Source organism: Megachile rotundata, chromosome 3, assembly GCF_050947335.1.
Source record: "Megachile rotundata isolate GNS110a chromosome 3, iyMegRotu1, whole genome shotgun sequence".
NCBI classification, from domain to species: domain Eukaryota; kingdom Metazoa; phylum Arthropoda; class Insecta; order Hymenoptera; family Megachilidae; genus Megachile; species Megachile rotundata.
The window spans coordinates 17,360,611-17,379,201 of record NC_134985.1 but is presented as its reverse complement, the minus strand read 5'-3'; the positions used below and the strand labels follow the sequence as shown (position 1 = coordinate 17,379,201).

Below are 18,591 nucleotides of genomic sequence, written 5' to 3'. Positions count from 1 at the left end.
ACGTACTGTAATTGTTCCTGTAACGCCAATTTGCACTAAAGTAAAAAAGCAACCGCAGTAAAAGATTAGCACTTGATCGAAAACAAAAGAATTTACTATATCGAAAACGCGTTCAATTCTCTTAACATCGCGAGAGAACGTTGTCGATTATCGAGGAATATGAAACGAGACACACCGGGGAGGGTTAGGTGGCTCATGAAGGCAGCATCGACTGCAATTTATGCGTATCGAAGTTCTATTACCGAAGTAAAACGAGGATCGGTAAAATTTGCCGGTGCATCGTTTGCCTGAGCGTAGCTGGCACACGGCGAATAACGATAATGCCTAATGCCGGATATCGAGTGCAGGTGCACCGGAACAACAAGATGGGAGGTTGCAGCTTTGTGCCTCGAGTGGCCAGAGACTCCGCGAGAATTAATGGCGGAGAATTCGAGGTTATAACGGAAGGAATCCTACGTGAAACAGAATGGCCACATGGGTGGGTCATTAATATCGGTAAAAGTTTGTACCGTCTTCGGGGACGTATACTTCTTGGATCCAACACCTTCACCGGCAAGGAAATTTCTATAAATTGCTAATTTTGTCTCCGTTAACGCACCGCGAATTCCCGTGTAATTTGATTAATTGTTCTCGAAAACTGGGTTATCGATTAAACGCGGATGGCTGCACGTTTTCAGAAAAACAGGTATTCGAGTTTTGCTTTTGTTTGGCGCTTTCAAAGGATTCTTAGTGAAAGGTGCATTTCCAAGAGAACGGTTGTTTTCAAATTATTGTGCCACGGAAACTTTTACCTCGCATCTTTGTGTTTATTTTCGCACAATCTTTAACCTACTTCAATCTTTCATATTCACTCGCGTGAACGCAAAAATAACGCTACAGGAATATCGTCTTGAATTATCCGCCTCGCTTGCTCCTCGTAGGGTCGCTATTTATAAATTCCTGTAAACATCGCCGCGAAAGAATTCTTTTGATGCAATCCGATGGTGTCAAACAGGTAATAATTTCAACACGCATATGTTGAACTCTGAAATTGATTGTCGCCTGGAGAAATCTTGAAACCGCTGTTATTTAACCAGAGGGAGTGCGAGATGTTCAAATTATTTTGTGACTACTTAATGTTTCTTGATATTACGATATTTACTAGTACCTTATAACATTTTATGTCACTTGATGTTCTTATACATACATGTACATATACGTATACATATACATATGCTGTATATACACACGTTAAATATTTAAAGGTGGAATATCGAGATCTTCAACGTCTGCTGTCTGAAGGGTTGAAGTCTTTCGATTCTAAATTAACACCAGATTTACTTAACGAGTTCAAATCTTAGATGTCTTTCCAAATTCCCAAACTCCAAATCCCAAATTCCCTAAATTCCCAAAATCCCAAATGTCCAAATCTCCCAAACCGCAAAACCCAAAACCCCAAAACTGCAAAACCCCAGAACTCCAAATTCCCAAAACTCCAAACCCCAAATTCCAAATTCCCTAAGTTCCCAAATCCCCCAAATTACAAAACCCAAAACCCCAAAATTCCAAACCCCAAATTCCCACACCCCCAAATTTCTACGTCTCCAAATTCCCACACCCCCAAATTTCTACGTCTCCAAATTCCCACACCCCCAAATTTCTACGTCTCCAAATTCCCACACCCCCAAATTTCTACGTCTCCAAATTCCCACACCCCCAAATTTCTACGTCTCCAATTCCTCTCATCCCCAAATTCCCACATTCCCAAATTTCCATATCCCCAAATTCCCACATCCCCAAATTCCCACATCCCCAAATTTCTACGTCTCCAAATTCCCACACCCCCAAATTCCCACACCCCCAAATTTCTACGTCTCCAATTCCTCTCATCCCCAAATTCCCACATTCCCAAATTTCCATATCCCCAAATTCCCACATCCCCAAATTCCCACATCACCAAATTCCCACATCCCCAAATTTCTACGTCTCCAAATTCCCAAACCCCCAAATTCCCACACCCCCAAATTTCTACGTCTCCAATTCCTCTCATCCCCAAATTCCCACATTCCCAAATTTCCATATTCCCAAATTCTCACATCCCCTAATCCTCACATTCCCAAATACCCACATCCCCAAATTCCCACATCCCCAAATTTCTACGTCTCCAAATTCCCACACCCCCAAATTTCTACGTCTCCAATTCCTCTCATCCCCAAATTCCCACATTCCCAAATTTCCATATCCCCAAATTCCCACATCCCCAAATCCTCACATCCCCAAATACCCACACCCCCAAATTTCTACGTCTCCAATTCCTCACATCCCCAAATTCCAAAATCGCAACCTACCAACTCCCAACCCCCAAAACCCAAAAACCTCATCCCCCACTCCCAAAATGCCTCCAAAACTTTGCCCAACACCACGTAAATAAGTATCGCTCCTAACGGTGCCCCCAAGGTTTGTTATTAAAGGAATCGAAACAGCATCGCAAGAGTTGTCTCAAATATTTGCTTCTTCTAATTGCGATGTAAATCTGGTGGAAACGGTGGAAAGAAGAAGTTTTCCCCGCTACCATTTATCCAGGCGTCAATAGAGCAGAAGTAATTAATGATGTTTTCCCGAGACGGAGTTCGACTCCGAAAGGGGTGGCTCGTTGAAAGAGACGCTGAAAACCGGGCTGACACGACGAGGATGAGCGTCTTTACGCCGGACGTCGCGATCGAACTTAGCAACTTTCCCCGTTTCGAAATCGTTATTTGTGATCGATTTTCGTACACGATATCTGAGCGGTGTCTCGTTAGAACGCGTCAACAAAGGGAACGGATTATAGCGAAGAACGATCGAAGTTCTGTCGGGGGTTGAGTCGAGAAGTTGGTGCAGGAGGGTTGAGAGAATTTCGAGGGTGTACGCGCGATATATCGAGGCTTCATTAATAATAATAGCACGGCGTGCTTGATTCACCAGACCCTTTGTCTCCTGCGTATAGATTGTTATTGATGCTTACTGGCATGTTTTACTTGGATGATTTATGGTCGGCTTGATCGAAGTTTGTTTTCGACAGGTTGATCAAGGCATTAAGGGAAGAAAAATATGAACACCGTTATGGGAAACATTATCTGAATTTAACGCTACGTTTACGTTCGATTACGAACGGTGGAACGTTGATACAATTGAGCTTCACAGAAGTTAAATTAAATATCTTCATTATTTTTGTAATTTATTGTTATTTGGAATTTGGGGTCTTTGGAATTTTGGGGCTTTCAAAGTTTAGAAATATTTGAATTTCAGAACCTTGAAGTGCATATTACAAACTAAACTTCGGTGAGAGTAAAGAGCATTCCTAGAGCAAGGTAAGAAAGAACTTATGGAAATCCGTAAGAAGCTAATTAAGAAAAAGTATCTCCCTAAACGATCTTAGAACTCGATTAACTCCCCATTAGTCGGATTCAGCGCAGAGTGACACACACTCTGAATAAAATTCTCGTTGAATTCCGTTGAAAAGATGGAAAGGTCTAATGAAAGATAATGTCGGCTACAGAAGTCAGCGTACAGAAGTAGTATCGTTCCATCGGTAAGCTTCCAAAGCTCCGCCATCAGTATATTACACGAAACAAGTTCTAATTGGCCGGTTGAAATCTCCTCGACATTCGTTTCTTTCATCGTACGAAATAATCGCTGTTGCTTCCCAAAATCTCGCGATGTTTTACCCAGCAACAGGTTCATAAATTTGGTGTCTCGTGAAAACGCGATAAGCAATAAAGTGAAGATATTTTTGAACACAGCAACTTTTAAACTGAAGATATTTTTTAATACAGAAATTTCTGCAAGTCTCGTGAACTGTAGATTAATTTCGTTAATTAATGTAACTAATTTTAGGCTTTCATCACAAGATTTTGATTGTATTAATTTGTGTATCAACAGTGACAAACAAGTTATGTTAACGTATGGACGTCGTACGAATCGTTTATTAGGGATTGAAACGTCGATCGTTTACAGAGGTGTCCAAACAATTTCGATACTTGGTACGAGTGAACTCGTTAGAACGAAAAGTATGGCTGACGCAGACAAATCGTTCGACGAAACTAACTGGCGATGCTGACTAAGCCACTCCGACATGCAAATCGATGCACATCGGTTTTTCGTACGGTAACATGATCGACCAGATCGATGAGAGCAGCTTGCGAGACGTCGACCGCAGAAAATTTACTTGGACATTTATTGACCCATTAAATATCAGCGTCCTCGATCGACGACAGCTAAGACGATTTTCTGCCTTTATCCGATAAAGGACGCCTTCTTCTGCACTTTGAATAATTTCCATGTACTTTAAACAGCCTTCTTCCGTGATTAAAATATGGAGAATTTCGGTTGCAGTATAATTTATGTTGATGTTGTAAATTGCGTGAGTGGAGTATTTAATATTTTTTCATAGTTTAATGAAGTTTACAGGTCACAATTAGTAGGAAATGGTAGCTGACGTGATATTGAATAAGATTTCCCTTTGCAAAAATGGGGATTGAAGCTTCGTTTTTGAATTATTAACCCTTTGACTACTGTTGGCGCCTATTGGCGTCCGAAACATGTTGGCTTCTCGGTACTGTTGGTGCCAATAGGCGTCTAATGCATGTCTAACGAAAAATTTCGCCGTACCCAATGAACGTCGCGAGTGAATTCGTACCGTACCGTATGGCCAGTGTGTGCCGAAGTCTGCTATAGTCAAAGAGTTAAGGAAGAACACGAACTAATCAGAGCGCGAGGATTACGCATGCGCAGACGCGAGAGCGACAGCTTCAGATAACGCGTAATTATCCAACGCGTAGTAATGCAACGTGTGGTGATGCAACGCGTGGTAATCCTACGCGTAGTAATTCAATGCGTAGTAATCCAACGCGTACTAATACAGCGTGTGGATATCCAACGCGTAGTAATCTAGCGCGTGCATATTCTACGCGTAGTAATCCAACGCGTAATAATGCATCGCGCGGTAATTCTAAGAGTAGGAATCTAATGCGTGGTAATCTAACGCGTAGTAATGCAACGTGTGGTAATGCAACGCGTGGTAATCCTACGCGTAGTAATTCAATGCGTAATAATCCAACGCGTACTAATACAGCGTGTGGATATCCAACGCGTAGTAATCTAGCGCGTGCATATTCTACGCGTAGTAATCCAACGCGTAATAATGCAACGTGTGGTAATTCTAAGAGTAGGAATCTAATGCGTGGTAATCTAACGCGTAGTAATGCAACGTGTGGTAATGTAACGCGTGGTAATCCTACGCGTAGTAGTCCCATGCGTAGTAATCCAACGCGTACTAATCCAGCGTGTGGATATCCAACGCGTAGTAATCTAGCGCGTGCATATTCTACGCGTAGCAATCCAACGCGTAATAATGCAACGCGTGGTAATTCTAAGCTTAGGAATCTAATGCGTGGTAATCTAACGCGTAGTAATCCAGCATGTGGATATCCAACGCGCAGTAATCCAACGCGTGGATATTCGACGCGTAGTAGTTCAACCCGTAATAATCCTTGCGCTCTGATTGGTTCCGTGTTTTTCCTTAATAATTCAAAAACGAAACTTCAAACCCCATTTTTGCAATGGGAAATATTATTCAGAATCACGTCAAAATTTTTCAACAGAAAATTGATCTTAAAGGTCAGTATAATTCGATAAAATTTACAGAACCTTCAACCCCACACTTTCCATCGATTTCCCCAAAAGTTCCGCCTAACCAATTTGTATGAAACAAAATCATACAAAGGTTCGTTCAGTACTCTCCCTCGTGGCGAGTGCTGTTTAAATACAACTTCTGGCAGAAAGTTGGCGATTCGAAGAGGGACGGTGGGGTTGATACACGATCGTACGAAGGCAACTTTTCCATACACGCGGCCAAAGTCGATTCCAGATCGAAAGTTCGTTGACTGCGGTCAAGCGGCACTCGCCACGTGTATCACATCGGAGCAGCGAAGCTCGTTAATAACTTATAGACGAACATTCGCGATAAAAAAACAGGGGGAGAAAAAAAACTATAAAGCTACCGTCAGATTACAGCTTGTACGGCTATAACTTAACTTGGCTTTAGATGCGCACGTATATGTGAACTCGGCGATTTATAAATTGCAGGGGGAACATTTTCAAATTGTTAGGTTTCTACTTTTTTACGGTTTCATACTTTTTTAGTTACTTTGTAAAATTTTTTTAGTTGTAATAGAGATACTAACATTTTCATATTAATGAATTCTCTAAATTCCTACGTCCCCAAGTTTTTACGTTTCGAAATTCCTACTTCCTCATATTACTACGTCACTAATTTGTTACGTCTTCCAATTCGCCACGCACCCAATTTACCACGTCTCCAATTTGCCATGCTCTCAAATTTCTACACCTCCAAAATTTCTACGTCTCCAATTTGTTACGCCTCCAATTCGCCACGCCCCCAATTTGTCACACCCCCAATTTACCACGCCTCCAATTTGCCACGCCTCCAATTTGTCACACCCCCAATTTACCACGCCTCCAATTTGCCACGCCTCCAATTTGTCATGCCCCCAATTTACCACGTCTCCAATTTGCCACGCTCCCAAATTTCTACGCCTCCAAAATTTCTACGTCTCCAATTTGTTACGCCTCCAATTCGCCACGCCCCCAATTTGTCACACCCCCAATTTACCACGCCCCCAATTTACCGCGCCTCCAATTTGTCATGCCCCCAATTTACCACGTCTCCAATTTGCCACGCTCCCAAATTTCTACGCCTCCAAAATTTCTACGTTCACCAAATTTCTACGTCTCCAAATTCCTACATCCCCAAATTGCTACGTCTCCAATTTGTTACGCCTCCAATTTACCACGCCTCCAAATTCCTACGTCCCCAAATTCCATCTTCAAATCCCCAAACTTCCGCATCCCTAAATCCCCAAATCCTACAATTCCCAAATTCTCAACCCATTCCACAATAATCAAATCTCAAAAAATCTACAAATATCACCTAATAATATCCCTGATAATAATTATCCTTGATTGCAATATTATGAGAAAGTGAAATTTGGATCTGGCTGTACTCACAGAGGTCTACGGCGCCCGTCGTGCCGCCCAGTGCGAGAAAAAGCACAAGATGGTGGTAGGCAGGTATTGCCCGCCTGGCGAAGAAACCGAAGCTTTTCACCATGGCTCTCGTCTCGCGCGAGGGCTTCACCCTCGCCCTTTTCTCACCGTGACTCTGCCCGTGCCATTTCTGCCTCGTCAACCTGCAACAAAAAATGAACAAAACGCGACCGTTATGACGTGGTTAACGATAGCCCTGGGAGTTGAACGATGACGATGCTTTTCGAGAGAGTTGTGCCGGTAAGGTGGGTTCGATGACTTCGTTAGGACGAAACTTAAGGGGAAGCTATTGTAGGGTACAATGTTTACGGTACTTCGACGATCGATTACTTCTTCACCGAGATTTTTTAACTTTCGATAGTTACAATTTTTGAGATTCGGTACTTTAACAATATTGTGGTTTTTATCTTTTGGGGAGGTATTGTGGAGTGTGGTACGTGGTTTAAGTGGTTGGTGTGCAGATTGTAGGTTTGTACGAGAACTTGTAATTGAGATACATCGAATATTGGCAAAATGATCAAATTTTATTTTAGTATGTTAGATAAATACAGTACTCAAAATAATCATTGAGGGAACAGAAAAATTCCTGAAATTGTGTGTGTATGATTTAGGTAATGCTGATAGTGGATGTCAGAAAAGAAAGTTCCAAGAGCCTTAATAACGTATAATAGAAAATGTCAATGTCTATACTTGCAGCCATCGATTTAATAGAAACTAAACTCACACAGACGTGACATTTGTGACGAAATTAATTAACACGTAATATGGAAAGCGCTAAATGTCGCAGGTCTTGTAGACGGGGGTGTGCATGCCGATCGACCATTTGCAATAACTTTCTCCAAAATGGAGTAGAGAAACCAGTATGGCCACGATTTCTCGCGTCGTTTACCGTTCACCAATCACGCGACACTCATCTCGACACAGTGTGTACACTCAAATGCAAGGTTTTCTTCATTTTAACATTTTTTTTATTTCTGAATTCAATTTTTGAAATCTCTTAATTTTTCAATTTTTCAATTTTTCAATTTTTCAATTTTTTAATTTTTCAATTTCTCAGTTTTTCAATTTTTCAATTTTTCAATTATTCAATTTTTCAATTTTTCAATTTTTCAATTTTTCAATTTTTCAATTTTTCAATTTTTCAATTTTTCCATTATTCAGTTATTCAATTATTCAACTTTTCAATTTTGTAAATTTCTCAAAATCTCTAGGTTCCAAAATCCCTAGGTCCCAAAATCCCAAGATTCCAAATTCCCTAGATCCCAAAATTCCATAGACCTCACAATTCCCTAGATCCCAAAATTCCATAAACCCTCAAATTTCCTAGATCCCAAAGTTCCATAGACCCTAAAATTCCTTAGATCCCAAGGCTCCATAGATCTCAAAATTCCCTAGATCCCCAAATCTCTCAATCTCGAAATCCCTAGATCCCCGAATCACTAAATCTCTGAATCTCTAGATCCTCACATCCCTAGTCTCCCGAATTCCTAGTCCCCCGAATCCCTAGATCCCCGAATCCCTAGATCCTCCAATCCCTAGATCCCAAACTCCCTAGTCTCCCGAATCCCTAGATCCCCGAATCACTAAATCTCTGAATCTCTAGATCCTCACATCCCTAGTCTCCCGAATTCCTAGTCTCCCGAATCCCTAGATCCCCGAATCCCTAGATCGCCGAATCCCTAGATCCTCCAATCCCTAGATCCCAAACTCCCTAGTCTCCCAAATTCCTAGATCCCCAAATTTCAATCCGCCAATCTTCAGATTTCCAAAAATCCCCAAAAAGTCAACGAACTAACAATCACCATCCCCAAATTTTCATATTCCCAAAAATCCCTAAAATATAATTGAATTACAAGTCCACTCCTCCTCCCTCGCTACATTCTCCCCAAGGAAGCCGTATTTGCTGTTGACTGTACCACGACAGGTGGCACGGGAAAGCGAAAGTTGGAATAATTAATTCACGATCGCTCGCAACCGTGCGAGAGATAGCTATAGCTACGCAGATTTATCGGTAGCGACGATACACAATGGTTTGCCACGACTCGCGTAACACGTCAGACATTTCGCGAGACGCGTGTCCCTCCGCCTACGACAAACGCTCTCTGTTCGCCTAAGGGGATGACAACCGCGTTGCTCGTAAGAAAGGCGCGATCCCCGTGTCTGGACTTTGATGGAGTACGCGGCGGTAATTGCGCCGGAAGTGAATAAGTAATGGCGAACGGTAGTAAGAAGTCGCTCGGTCGTAGGCCTCGCGTGCTAGCATTAAACATACATGCGACGACTTGTGCTCTCCACACGAAGGATCCATATTTTGGTACCTGTATATGTTGTTTATTATGGAGTTACTGTACTGGAGTACTTCAATGTTTTATTGGGTACTTTTATTTTTGGGGGAGTTGTCAAATAGTTTTAGGGTGTTATGGTTTCAGTAGTTATTGGCAGTTGTTAGGGTACTTAGGAGCTGAGTAGCTTAGCTAGGTAGCTTAGTAGCTAAGTTATTAAGCAGCTTCATTTAGTAGCTTAGTAGCTAAGTAGCTTAATATAGCAGCTTAGTAGCTTAACAGCTAATAGCTAAGTAGCTTAACATAGTAGCTTAGTAGTTTAATAGCTAAGTAGCTAAGTAGCTAAGTAGCTTAGCTAAGTAGCTTAGTGGCTAAGTAATTAAGGAGCTTCATTTAGTAGCTTAGTAGCTAAGTAGCTTAACATAGCAGCTTAGCAGCTTAATAGCTAAGTAGCTAAGTAGCTTAACATAGTAGCTTAGTAGCTTAATAGCTAAGTAGCTAAACATAGTAGCTTAGTAGCTTAATAGCTAAGTAGCTAAGTAGCTAAGTAGCTTAACATAGTAGCTTAATAGCTTAATAGCTATGTAGCTAAGCAGCTTAGCTTAGTAGCTTAATAGCTTAGTAACTTAGTAGCTACGTAGCTTAATAGCTAAATGACTAAGTAGCTTAACATAGTAGCTTAGTAGTTTAATAGTTAAGTAGCTAAGTAGCTAAGTAGCTAAGTAGCTTAACATAGTAGCTTAGTAGCTTAATAGCGAAGTAGCTAAGTAGCTAAGTAGCTTAACATAGTAGCTTAGTAGCTTAATAGCTAAGTAGCTAAGTAGTTAAGTAGCTTAATATAGTAGCTTAGTAGCTAAGTAACTTAGTAGCTAAGTAGCTAAGTAGCTTAATAGCTAAATGGCTAAGTAGCTTAATAGCTAAATGGCTAAGTAGCTTAACATACTAGCTTAGTATCTTAGTAGCTAAGTAGCTAAGTAGCTTAGCTTGGCAACTTATTAGCTTAACAGTAATTTAGTAACCCAGTCACTTAGAGTAGTTACGTAGGCAGTACCTTAACAGGTATTCATAGAGTATACTGTATTCATATGTGATGTACTTCAAAGTTAAATGTACCGATATAACTTTGACATAACCCAGTTGAATGTTTATTAGATATATGACACATGAGTCTAATTTAACTTTCATCATTTACCACAGATATTAATGAGTCCCAAACTTAGTTACACTTGTCTACCTATCCTTGATATCACATGTATGGAATGCATTGAAATGGCGAGTCTTACACATGTCATTTCAAACTAGTCATTTTAATAAATAACTAATTGTTAAGAAGCTTTTGTCAAAGTATATGGACTAGTTCATCATCATCAACAGCTAGGTGGTCATACTTAGGCTAGTTTATCATCATCATCAACTATGTGGTCATACAGACTAGTTTATCACAAACTATGTGGTCATACAGATTAGTTTATCATAAACCATGTGGTCGCACAGACTAGTTTATCATTATCATCCACTATGTGGTCGCACAGACTAGTTTATCATTATCATCCACTATGTGGTCGCACAGACTAGTTTATCATCATCATCAACTATGTGGTGATACAGACTAATTTATATGTCATCTTCGCCTATTTCTTTGCTTTAGTTTCACCTCAAAGACAAGTAGTCTAATGTCCATAAATATAGCGATTGCATATAATGAACAACAGTACCACCTTGCAAAACCTATCACGATCCTTCAAATCAGAAAAACAACCTCAAAATTTAAATCCCCAAATTGAAACATCTCCACCAAACTCCGACTGCAACATCCCTTGTTGTCCTAAACGCAATCCAATCCCCGCTCCATAAATCTAGCTGCATCGATTATCTTGTGTCGTGTAGATGAAAAGAAAACAATCGGCGAATAATTTGGTTATTGGATCGAAGTGACGGGAAATTGATTGGAAAACGTTCGGTACGTCTGGCGCCGCGATAAGAGGATCTCTCTTTCTCGAGCGTGAACGATGAGCGAAAGAAATTTGCATAGCGTCGAATTCTCTTGAAAAAAGAATCCACCGCGCGGTCAAGCGTCGTCTCTTCCTTTGATAACACGCTAGCTCGGAACGAATTTCATCGTTTCCGTTCGCGAAAGTCCTCACTGCTCGTAGAAACTTCGTATCCAGCCTGTTACAGACGTGGTAGTAAGCGGTTGGGATACTTTGTTTGATCAGCAATCGAGACTGCCGTACTTCCAGCGTCCCGTAACGAGTGGCAATCGTGCTGAAAGAATTTTCGAACCAGGCCTACGATACGTCGTTTTTTAAGCGGACATTTATATAGCGCTGTCGAGAGCGAGTTCCGACTCGAGTAGGGGAAATGTAGCAATGGAGGAAATGAGGTTTTTTGGACTTTTTGGGATTTTTGGGATGTGAGGGTGGGGTTGTAGGGTGGGCTACAAGGAATGTGGGAATCTGGGCAGTTTGTGGTTTTGGGGGTATGGATGTGGGGTTCTGGGGATTTGGAGGGAGAGAAATTTGAGGATGTTGAGATTTGGGGGTGTGAGAGTTTGGGGGCTTTGGGATTTGGGAGATTTGAAATTTTGGAGGGGTGCAAATTTTGGGGTGTTGGAACTTGGGGAGCTTAGGATTTGGGGAGCTTGGGATTTGGGGAGGTTGGGATTTGGGGAGCTTGGGATTTGGGGAGCTTGGGATTTGGAGAGCTTGGAATTTGGGGAGCTTGGGATTTGGGGAGCTTGGGATTTGGAAAGCTTGGGATTTGGGAAGCTTGGGATTTGGGAAGCTTGGGATTCGGGAAGCTTGGGATATGGGAAGCTTGGGATTTGGGAAGCTTGGGATTTGGGGAGCTTGGGATTTAGGGAGCTTGGGATTTGTGGAGCTTGGGATTTGGGGGTTTTGGGATTTGGGAAGCTTGGGATTTGGGAAGCTTGGGATTTGGGAAACTTGGGATGTGGGAAACATGGGATTTGGGAAGCTTGGGATTTGGAGACCTTGGAAATTAGGGACCTTGGGATTTGGGAAGCTTGGGATTTGGGAAGCTTGGGATTTGGGAAGCTTGGGATTTGGGAAGCTTGGGATTTGGGAAGCTTGGGATTTGGAAAGCTTGGAATTTGGGGACTTTGGGATTTAGGGACCTTGGGATTTGGGAATTTTGGGATTTGGGGACCTTGGGATATGGGGACGATAGGATTTGTGGATCTTGGGATTTGAGGATTTTGAGAATTGGAGACATTGGAATTTGAGAACTTTGGGATTTAGGGCCTTACGAATATAAAAATCTTGCAATTTATCAATTTAATAACGTGGACGTCAAAAACTTGATTTCAGGCCTCAAACTTTGCAACTACAAAAAACCTCTAAATCAACGAATTCAAAATTTGCTAACTTCCCAAATGACATCAAATATCCTATGAAACCAAACCTAGAAACTCTTTCAGTTCTCTTTTAATTCACAATGTAAATATATATAATGTATATATTCTACACATCAATAATATCTATATATTTTTAATTCATGCTCTTAATAATTCTCCTTACACTCAAATTTTAATTCCACCATAAAACTCTGAAGTTCGTATTCCAGATCAGTAAAATCGTTCAATCGTGAAACAAAAAGACACGTTCGAAACACGCCCGCATTTATCTCGCTTCTATCATTTACTAAGCAGCTTGTAGTCTGTCGGGCTTATATCGGATCGCAGAAGCAAGCAGGTCGGTCGTCCATTGTTTGATAAAGTCTCGGATCCGTGGATTATAACTAATGGGAGGAGAACGAGAGGTAGACAAATCGCGAAGCGGAGAGAAGGGTGTCGCGACGCGTGTGCCCTGGGTTTATGCGATCGGGAATCCTTAAGCGCGGCCAATAAAATATGCATGCACGTTCGCGAATCCGTGTACAGTCAACAACAAATCTGGTTTGCTCTGTCAGGAATATCGCAATCAAGAGTATGAGTAAATATCTATCTCCGTTTTTATTGTTTTCTTCTTTTTTTTTTTAATTGTGAGATTTAATAAATGTGCACTAGTTGTCACACTAGTCATTTTAATAGTCATTGAGAATCTTTCGGAATTTTGGGAGGGGAGGAGAGGATTTTGGGATTGGGATTTTAGGGATTTGCAAATTTAGGGTTATTTAGTGTTCAAGGGATTTGAGTATTTTAGGGTTATATTTAGGATGATATATGTAGGGATTTTGGGAGAGGGAGTGGTACATTTGGAGACGTAGGAATTTGGGGAAATTGAAATTTTAAGATATAGTAATTGGGAGATGTAGGGATTTGGGGGTGTGAGAATTTGGGGACGTAGGGAATTTGGGGGAGATAGGTATTTAGGGACATAGGAGTTTGGGGATATAGGAAATTGGCGGTGTGAGGAGTTGGAGACGTAGGAATTTGGAGAAATAGGAATTTGGGGACGTAAGAATTTGGGGATGTGGGAATTTGGGGATGAGAGGAATTGGAGACGCAGAAATTTGGGGGTGTGGGAATTTGGGGATGTGGGAATTTGGGGATGTGGGAATTTGGGGATGTGGGAATTTGGGGATGTGAGGATTTGGAGACGTAGAAATTTGGGAATGTGGGAATTTGGGGATATGAGAATTTGGGGGTGTGGGAATTTGGGGGTGTGGGAATTTGGGGGTGTGGGAATTTGAGGATGTGGGAATTTGGAGGTGTGGGAATTTGGGGATGTGAGGATTTGGGGATGTGGGAATTTGGGGATGTGGGAATTTGGGAATGTGGGAATTTGGGGATGAGAGGAATTGGAGACGTAGAAATTGGGGGGTGTGGGAATTCGGGGATGTGGCAATTTGGGGATGTGAGGATTTGGAGACGTAGAAATTTGGGGATGTGGGAATTTGGGGATGTGGAAATTTGGAAATGTCTGCAAAAATTGTAAACAGCACATTTAAAAACCTAAAAATTACAAAATTTTGAAATCAGCAAATAAAAAACTTGCGACCTTAAAAGTTCTAAAATTCAACGTTCAACCTTGAAAGTTCTAAAATTAAAAAAATGTCTAAATTAGTGAATTGCAAAAACACAAAGTGTATAATAAGTCTGATTATACAAAAGACGTCTATATTGCAACGGAGTGTACGTACCGGTGCTTTACATCTCACGAGACGTTGTACGCGTAGACGTTTCGCGTGTATTAATCTGCATAAACTCATTGCTATGCAAACGAAGAGATTCGACGTCGAACTAGGATATCACGGGGAGCCTTCGCGGCTTACAGCGTGGCTTAACACAACGGCTCTTACGTTCTTCAGCGTGTACGGGGGTGCGATAGTCATCCCTCTCTTTCACCCTTGCTTCGCATATGTTCCCGAAACGCGTACAAGCCGTGCGTGTAATCAAACAACGAAATATGCTAATTCGAGAATTTGGTAATTTGGAAAAATATATTGTTTGATATTATTTAACTAAAACTACCAAACCGGTCATAATAAGTTTCTTACATAAGTTTCTTATTATGTTACATACTTTGTTAAAATATTTTTTTTGAAATCTACATTGGTCAGAAAAAGAAACGTGGTACTAATTTATCTTTTGTTTATTTATTTTTTAAACAAACGATTGCATAATACCAAAATGACGTAACATTTAATACTAGACTTACGGACGTTTGATGGTCACTTTTATTTAAATTTACCTAAAGTAGAAAAATAAATAAATTGCAGATGATATGCGAACTGCCTAAAACATTGATTCTTTTGCTGAAAGTTGATGAAATTACAAAAATTTCTTAACAAATTTTGTCATCTAAAATAGACTTATCCGTCATTTTGACGGGTTCCGTAAATCTAGTGTTAAACCTTCTTTGTCTGTTTTAATATTGTAGCTGTGGTTCTGATGCATCTCACAAACAAATCTTAGTGCAAGTTGCATATGTATTACAGATTTAGTTAAACAACATTTATTATAAATTGTGTTAAACTGAATAACGGAGGGCCCCTATCGATGCAATTTAAAAATGTGACCACATGAAAAAGCCAGTAGTATAAATTCATACGTGAATATAGAAAATATAGTATGCGGATGGAAAGAAAATTGATCGAGCAGAAATCAGATATACATCTGCGATATTCCCGCGGTATTGGAAAAAAATTGCTGCCGAAGAGTAGGTAGTATAATGGGGGATAATTGAACGTCAGTGAGAAATGACCGGCGATTTCTTTATCGTGTGCAAGGACAGTGTGTTACCCGGGCGATGGAACAGGGATCCAAAGATGGCAGAAATATTTCACGGTACATCTCTTTAGCCCGGCGATCAGTAAAATTCTCCTTTCGTCAGCATTGTTACGGAAAATCAGTGTGCATTTTTCACGAGTCGACGCACAATAGGAAGAGGAACGTCGAGGCATCCGAGGCCGCCTCCCATTGTGATTCTCCCGGTCCGCGTTTTTCTTTTGCGAAACTTCATCCATTTGTTCGGTCGGATCGAAGTTTGCGGATGTTTCGCAGCCATTCTGAACCGAATGCTACAGGTACCATTCTGATAAATGGAAAGTCGACCGCCCCAGCCCCCCACCCCCGCGACGCCATAAATCTGTACGTCACGATACACGGTTCTCGAATAAAGCCCTCCATAATTCCGAGGTATCTTATCCGCGATGTCTGTCGATGCGAGCGTTGCCGAACGACTGCATCCCTGAAAATCCGTCTAAAACGAAGAGATCCACTTGGACAACGTCTGTCCGGGAAACGTTTCTCCTTTATCCAGTCACGTTTATGATCGTCGTGTCGTTGCCGGTTTCGTCGCCTGCCGCTGACAGAGTGTCTGACGCGTAAATATTTGAAGAAACGACGAGCGTGTGTACATGTGCACACATCGTGCGCGGCTGTACGTACGCTGAAAATACTACTAAAGTCCGTCGCAGACACGAAGACCGGCTTCTTTTTGGACACGCGAAATGGATCGGACTCGTCGAAGCGTGCCGTCAAACAGGACACGGGGATCAGGTTGGGGATCAAACCGCAAACTTGCCGTTTTTATTTCAGATATTCGCTTGTCGTATCGTTGTGATCAAATACCTACTATCGTTGAAATGGGAAAAAAAGACAAAGTGTGCATGGCCGTTGTTGATTGAAAAATAGAAGGAGACGAATCGAGAATGTGTGGCTGGTAGTTTAGTCGGGTCCTGGAGATTGACAATGCAATTTTTAAAAAATGGTAGTTAATATATTGGGGAACGAGGTCTACTGTGAGATCTATCGAGCCGATATTGTAATTACGGGTACTAGCAGCACGTTTTCAAGTTTTTCTTATAATACGTAATAAAATGTTTAGTTATGCAAAAAATTAACGCACGTTGATTGTAACGTGCGTTTATTCTAACGCACGTTAGTTGTAATGCGCGTTGATTGTAACGTGCGTCGACGTATCGCAACTGTAACGCTCGGTTACAACGGATATTGCAATTAGAGACATTTACAACGTGTAGCGATTGAAGCTACAATTATTACAACGCGCAGCAATTATAGTTGCAGTTACAACGCGTTGAATCTGACGCACGACCAACGCGTGACAACTGTAAAGGGTAGTGCTTCTAATGCAAGATTTTAACATATAGCAATTATAATATGCAGCAGTTGCAACACGTGGCGTATACAACACGAGACGACCGCAATACGCAGTGATTGCAGCGTGCAGCAACATAAACGCACCGCAACTGCAACGTGCGGTAGTTCTAACGTACTGTAATCACAACGTACCGTAATTCTAATGCGTGACAATTGCAATCTACCTTAATTTTAACACTTAACAATTGCATTGTTGATGAGTACAATGATGCTGTTAACGTGCAGTAATTTCACCGTTCGACAATTAAACCGCGCAGTAATTCTAACGCTCAGCACAGCGTAAGATTATTCTTACATAAAGTGATTCTAATATGCAGCAAGGTTTATTCTAAGATAAAGTGATTGTAACGGCAGTAATCGCGTGCAGTACTCTAACGTGCAGTAATACCAACGCGCAGGGGTTTCAACGTACGGTGAATATGACGCACGTCAATTTTAACGCGCGTCAATTACAACGTGCGTCGTTTACAAACTGATTATATTAAACATTATCATTCATTATTAAAGTCAATAATAACTCCAGCAAATTATTTGAATGTTAAATTTATAAACGAAGAATTAGTTTAATGAATGAAAAGGTATTTAGAAAGCTGATCAGTTTTGGAACACGGAAACGAGTAGGATAAAGTTGGAGATACATAAACATGCCCCGTTTTTTTAACAACCAAAATCGAGTCGAGAAATTTCTGTTGGACGTCGTGATTCGAGAAAACACGCTGGCTTCGCCCACGCGTTACAAGCACACCAGTTTGGAAACGAATCTACCGCCTCGGGCGTTTTACAGATAATTAACTGACATTAACGTTCCGTCTGGACATACCACGCTGCTCGTGTTTCTCCCTTTTCAATGCTCACGCATATTTTCGAGACGGGTAAGCATCGCTTTTCCGCCGATGCCTGAAAGCTTACATTTCTCCGCTTTAATCCACTAGAATCTATCTATGAATATTCACGTATAAATAGTTCGCACTATACTCGTTTGTTTTTTAATGCTCTCCACTCTGCCGGCTCCTGTTTGCGTTGGTTACACTTCCGCTGGGTGACGAGGGACAATTTCACAAGTTTTGCACTTTGGAATTTTTGAATGCGGAAACTTGGGGATTGTTATTTGGGAAGGTAGATGTATTGGGTGGAAGGTTTTGGTGGAGTGGGAATTTGACACTTGTTGGTGAAGCATTTTTTCGAAATTCTGAAATTATTCGATTTTAACAATTATTCACATCCCCAAATTTTCGTATCCCCAAATTTCTATATTTCCAAATTCCCATATTCCCAAATTTCCACATTCCCAAATTCCCACAACCCCAAATTTCTACGTTTCCAAATCCTCACATCCCCAAATTCCCACATTCCCAAATTCCCACACCCCCAAATTCCCACACCCCCAAATTCTCACATCCCCAAATTTCTACGTCTCCAATTCCTCACATCCCCAAATTCCCACATCCCCAAATTCCCACATCCCCAAATTCCCACACCCCCAAATTCCCACATCCCCAAATTCCCACACCCCCAAATTTCTACGTCTCCAATTCCTCACATCCCCAAATTCCCACATCCCCGAACTCCCACATCCCCAAATTCCCACACCCCCAAATTCTCACATCCCCAAATTCCCACATCCCCAAATTCCCACAT

The 18,591-nt window shown here is 41.3% G+C and overlaps 1 protein-coding gene across 4 annotated transcripts in view; it reads right to left on the bottom strand.

Moving 5' to 3' along the window:
- Positions 1-18,591, bottom strand: part of LOC100882367 (discoidin domain-containing receptor 2) — a 275,352-nt gene that overhangs the window by 142,698 nt on the left and 114,063 nt on the right. For all 4 annotated transcript variants that reach the window (XM_076530135.1, XM_076530133.1, XM_076530136.1 and 1 more), the window contains exon 3: positions 7,048-7,229. In XM_076530135.1, coding sequence (XP_076386250.1) covers positions 7,048-7,150 — 103 coding nt within the window. In that variant the 5' untranslated portion in view covers positions 7,151-7,229. The remainder of the gene's footprint in view (positions 1-7,047; positions 7,230-18,591) is intronic.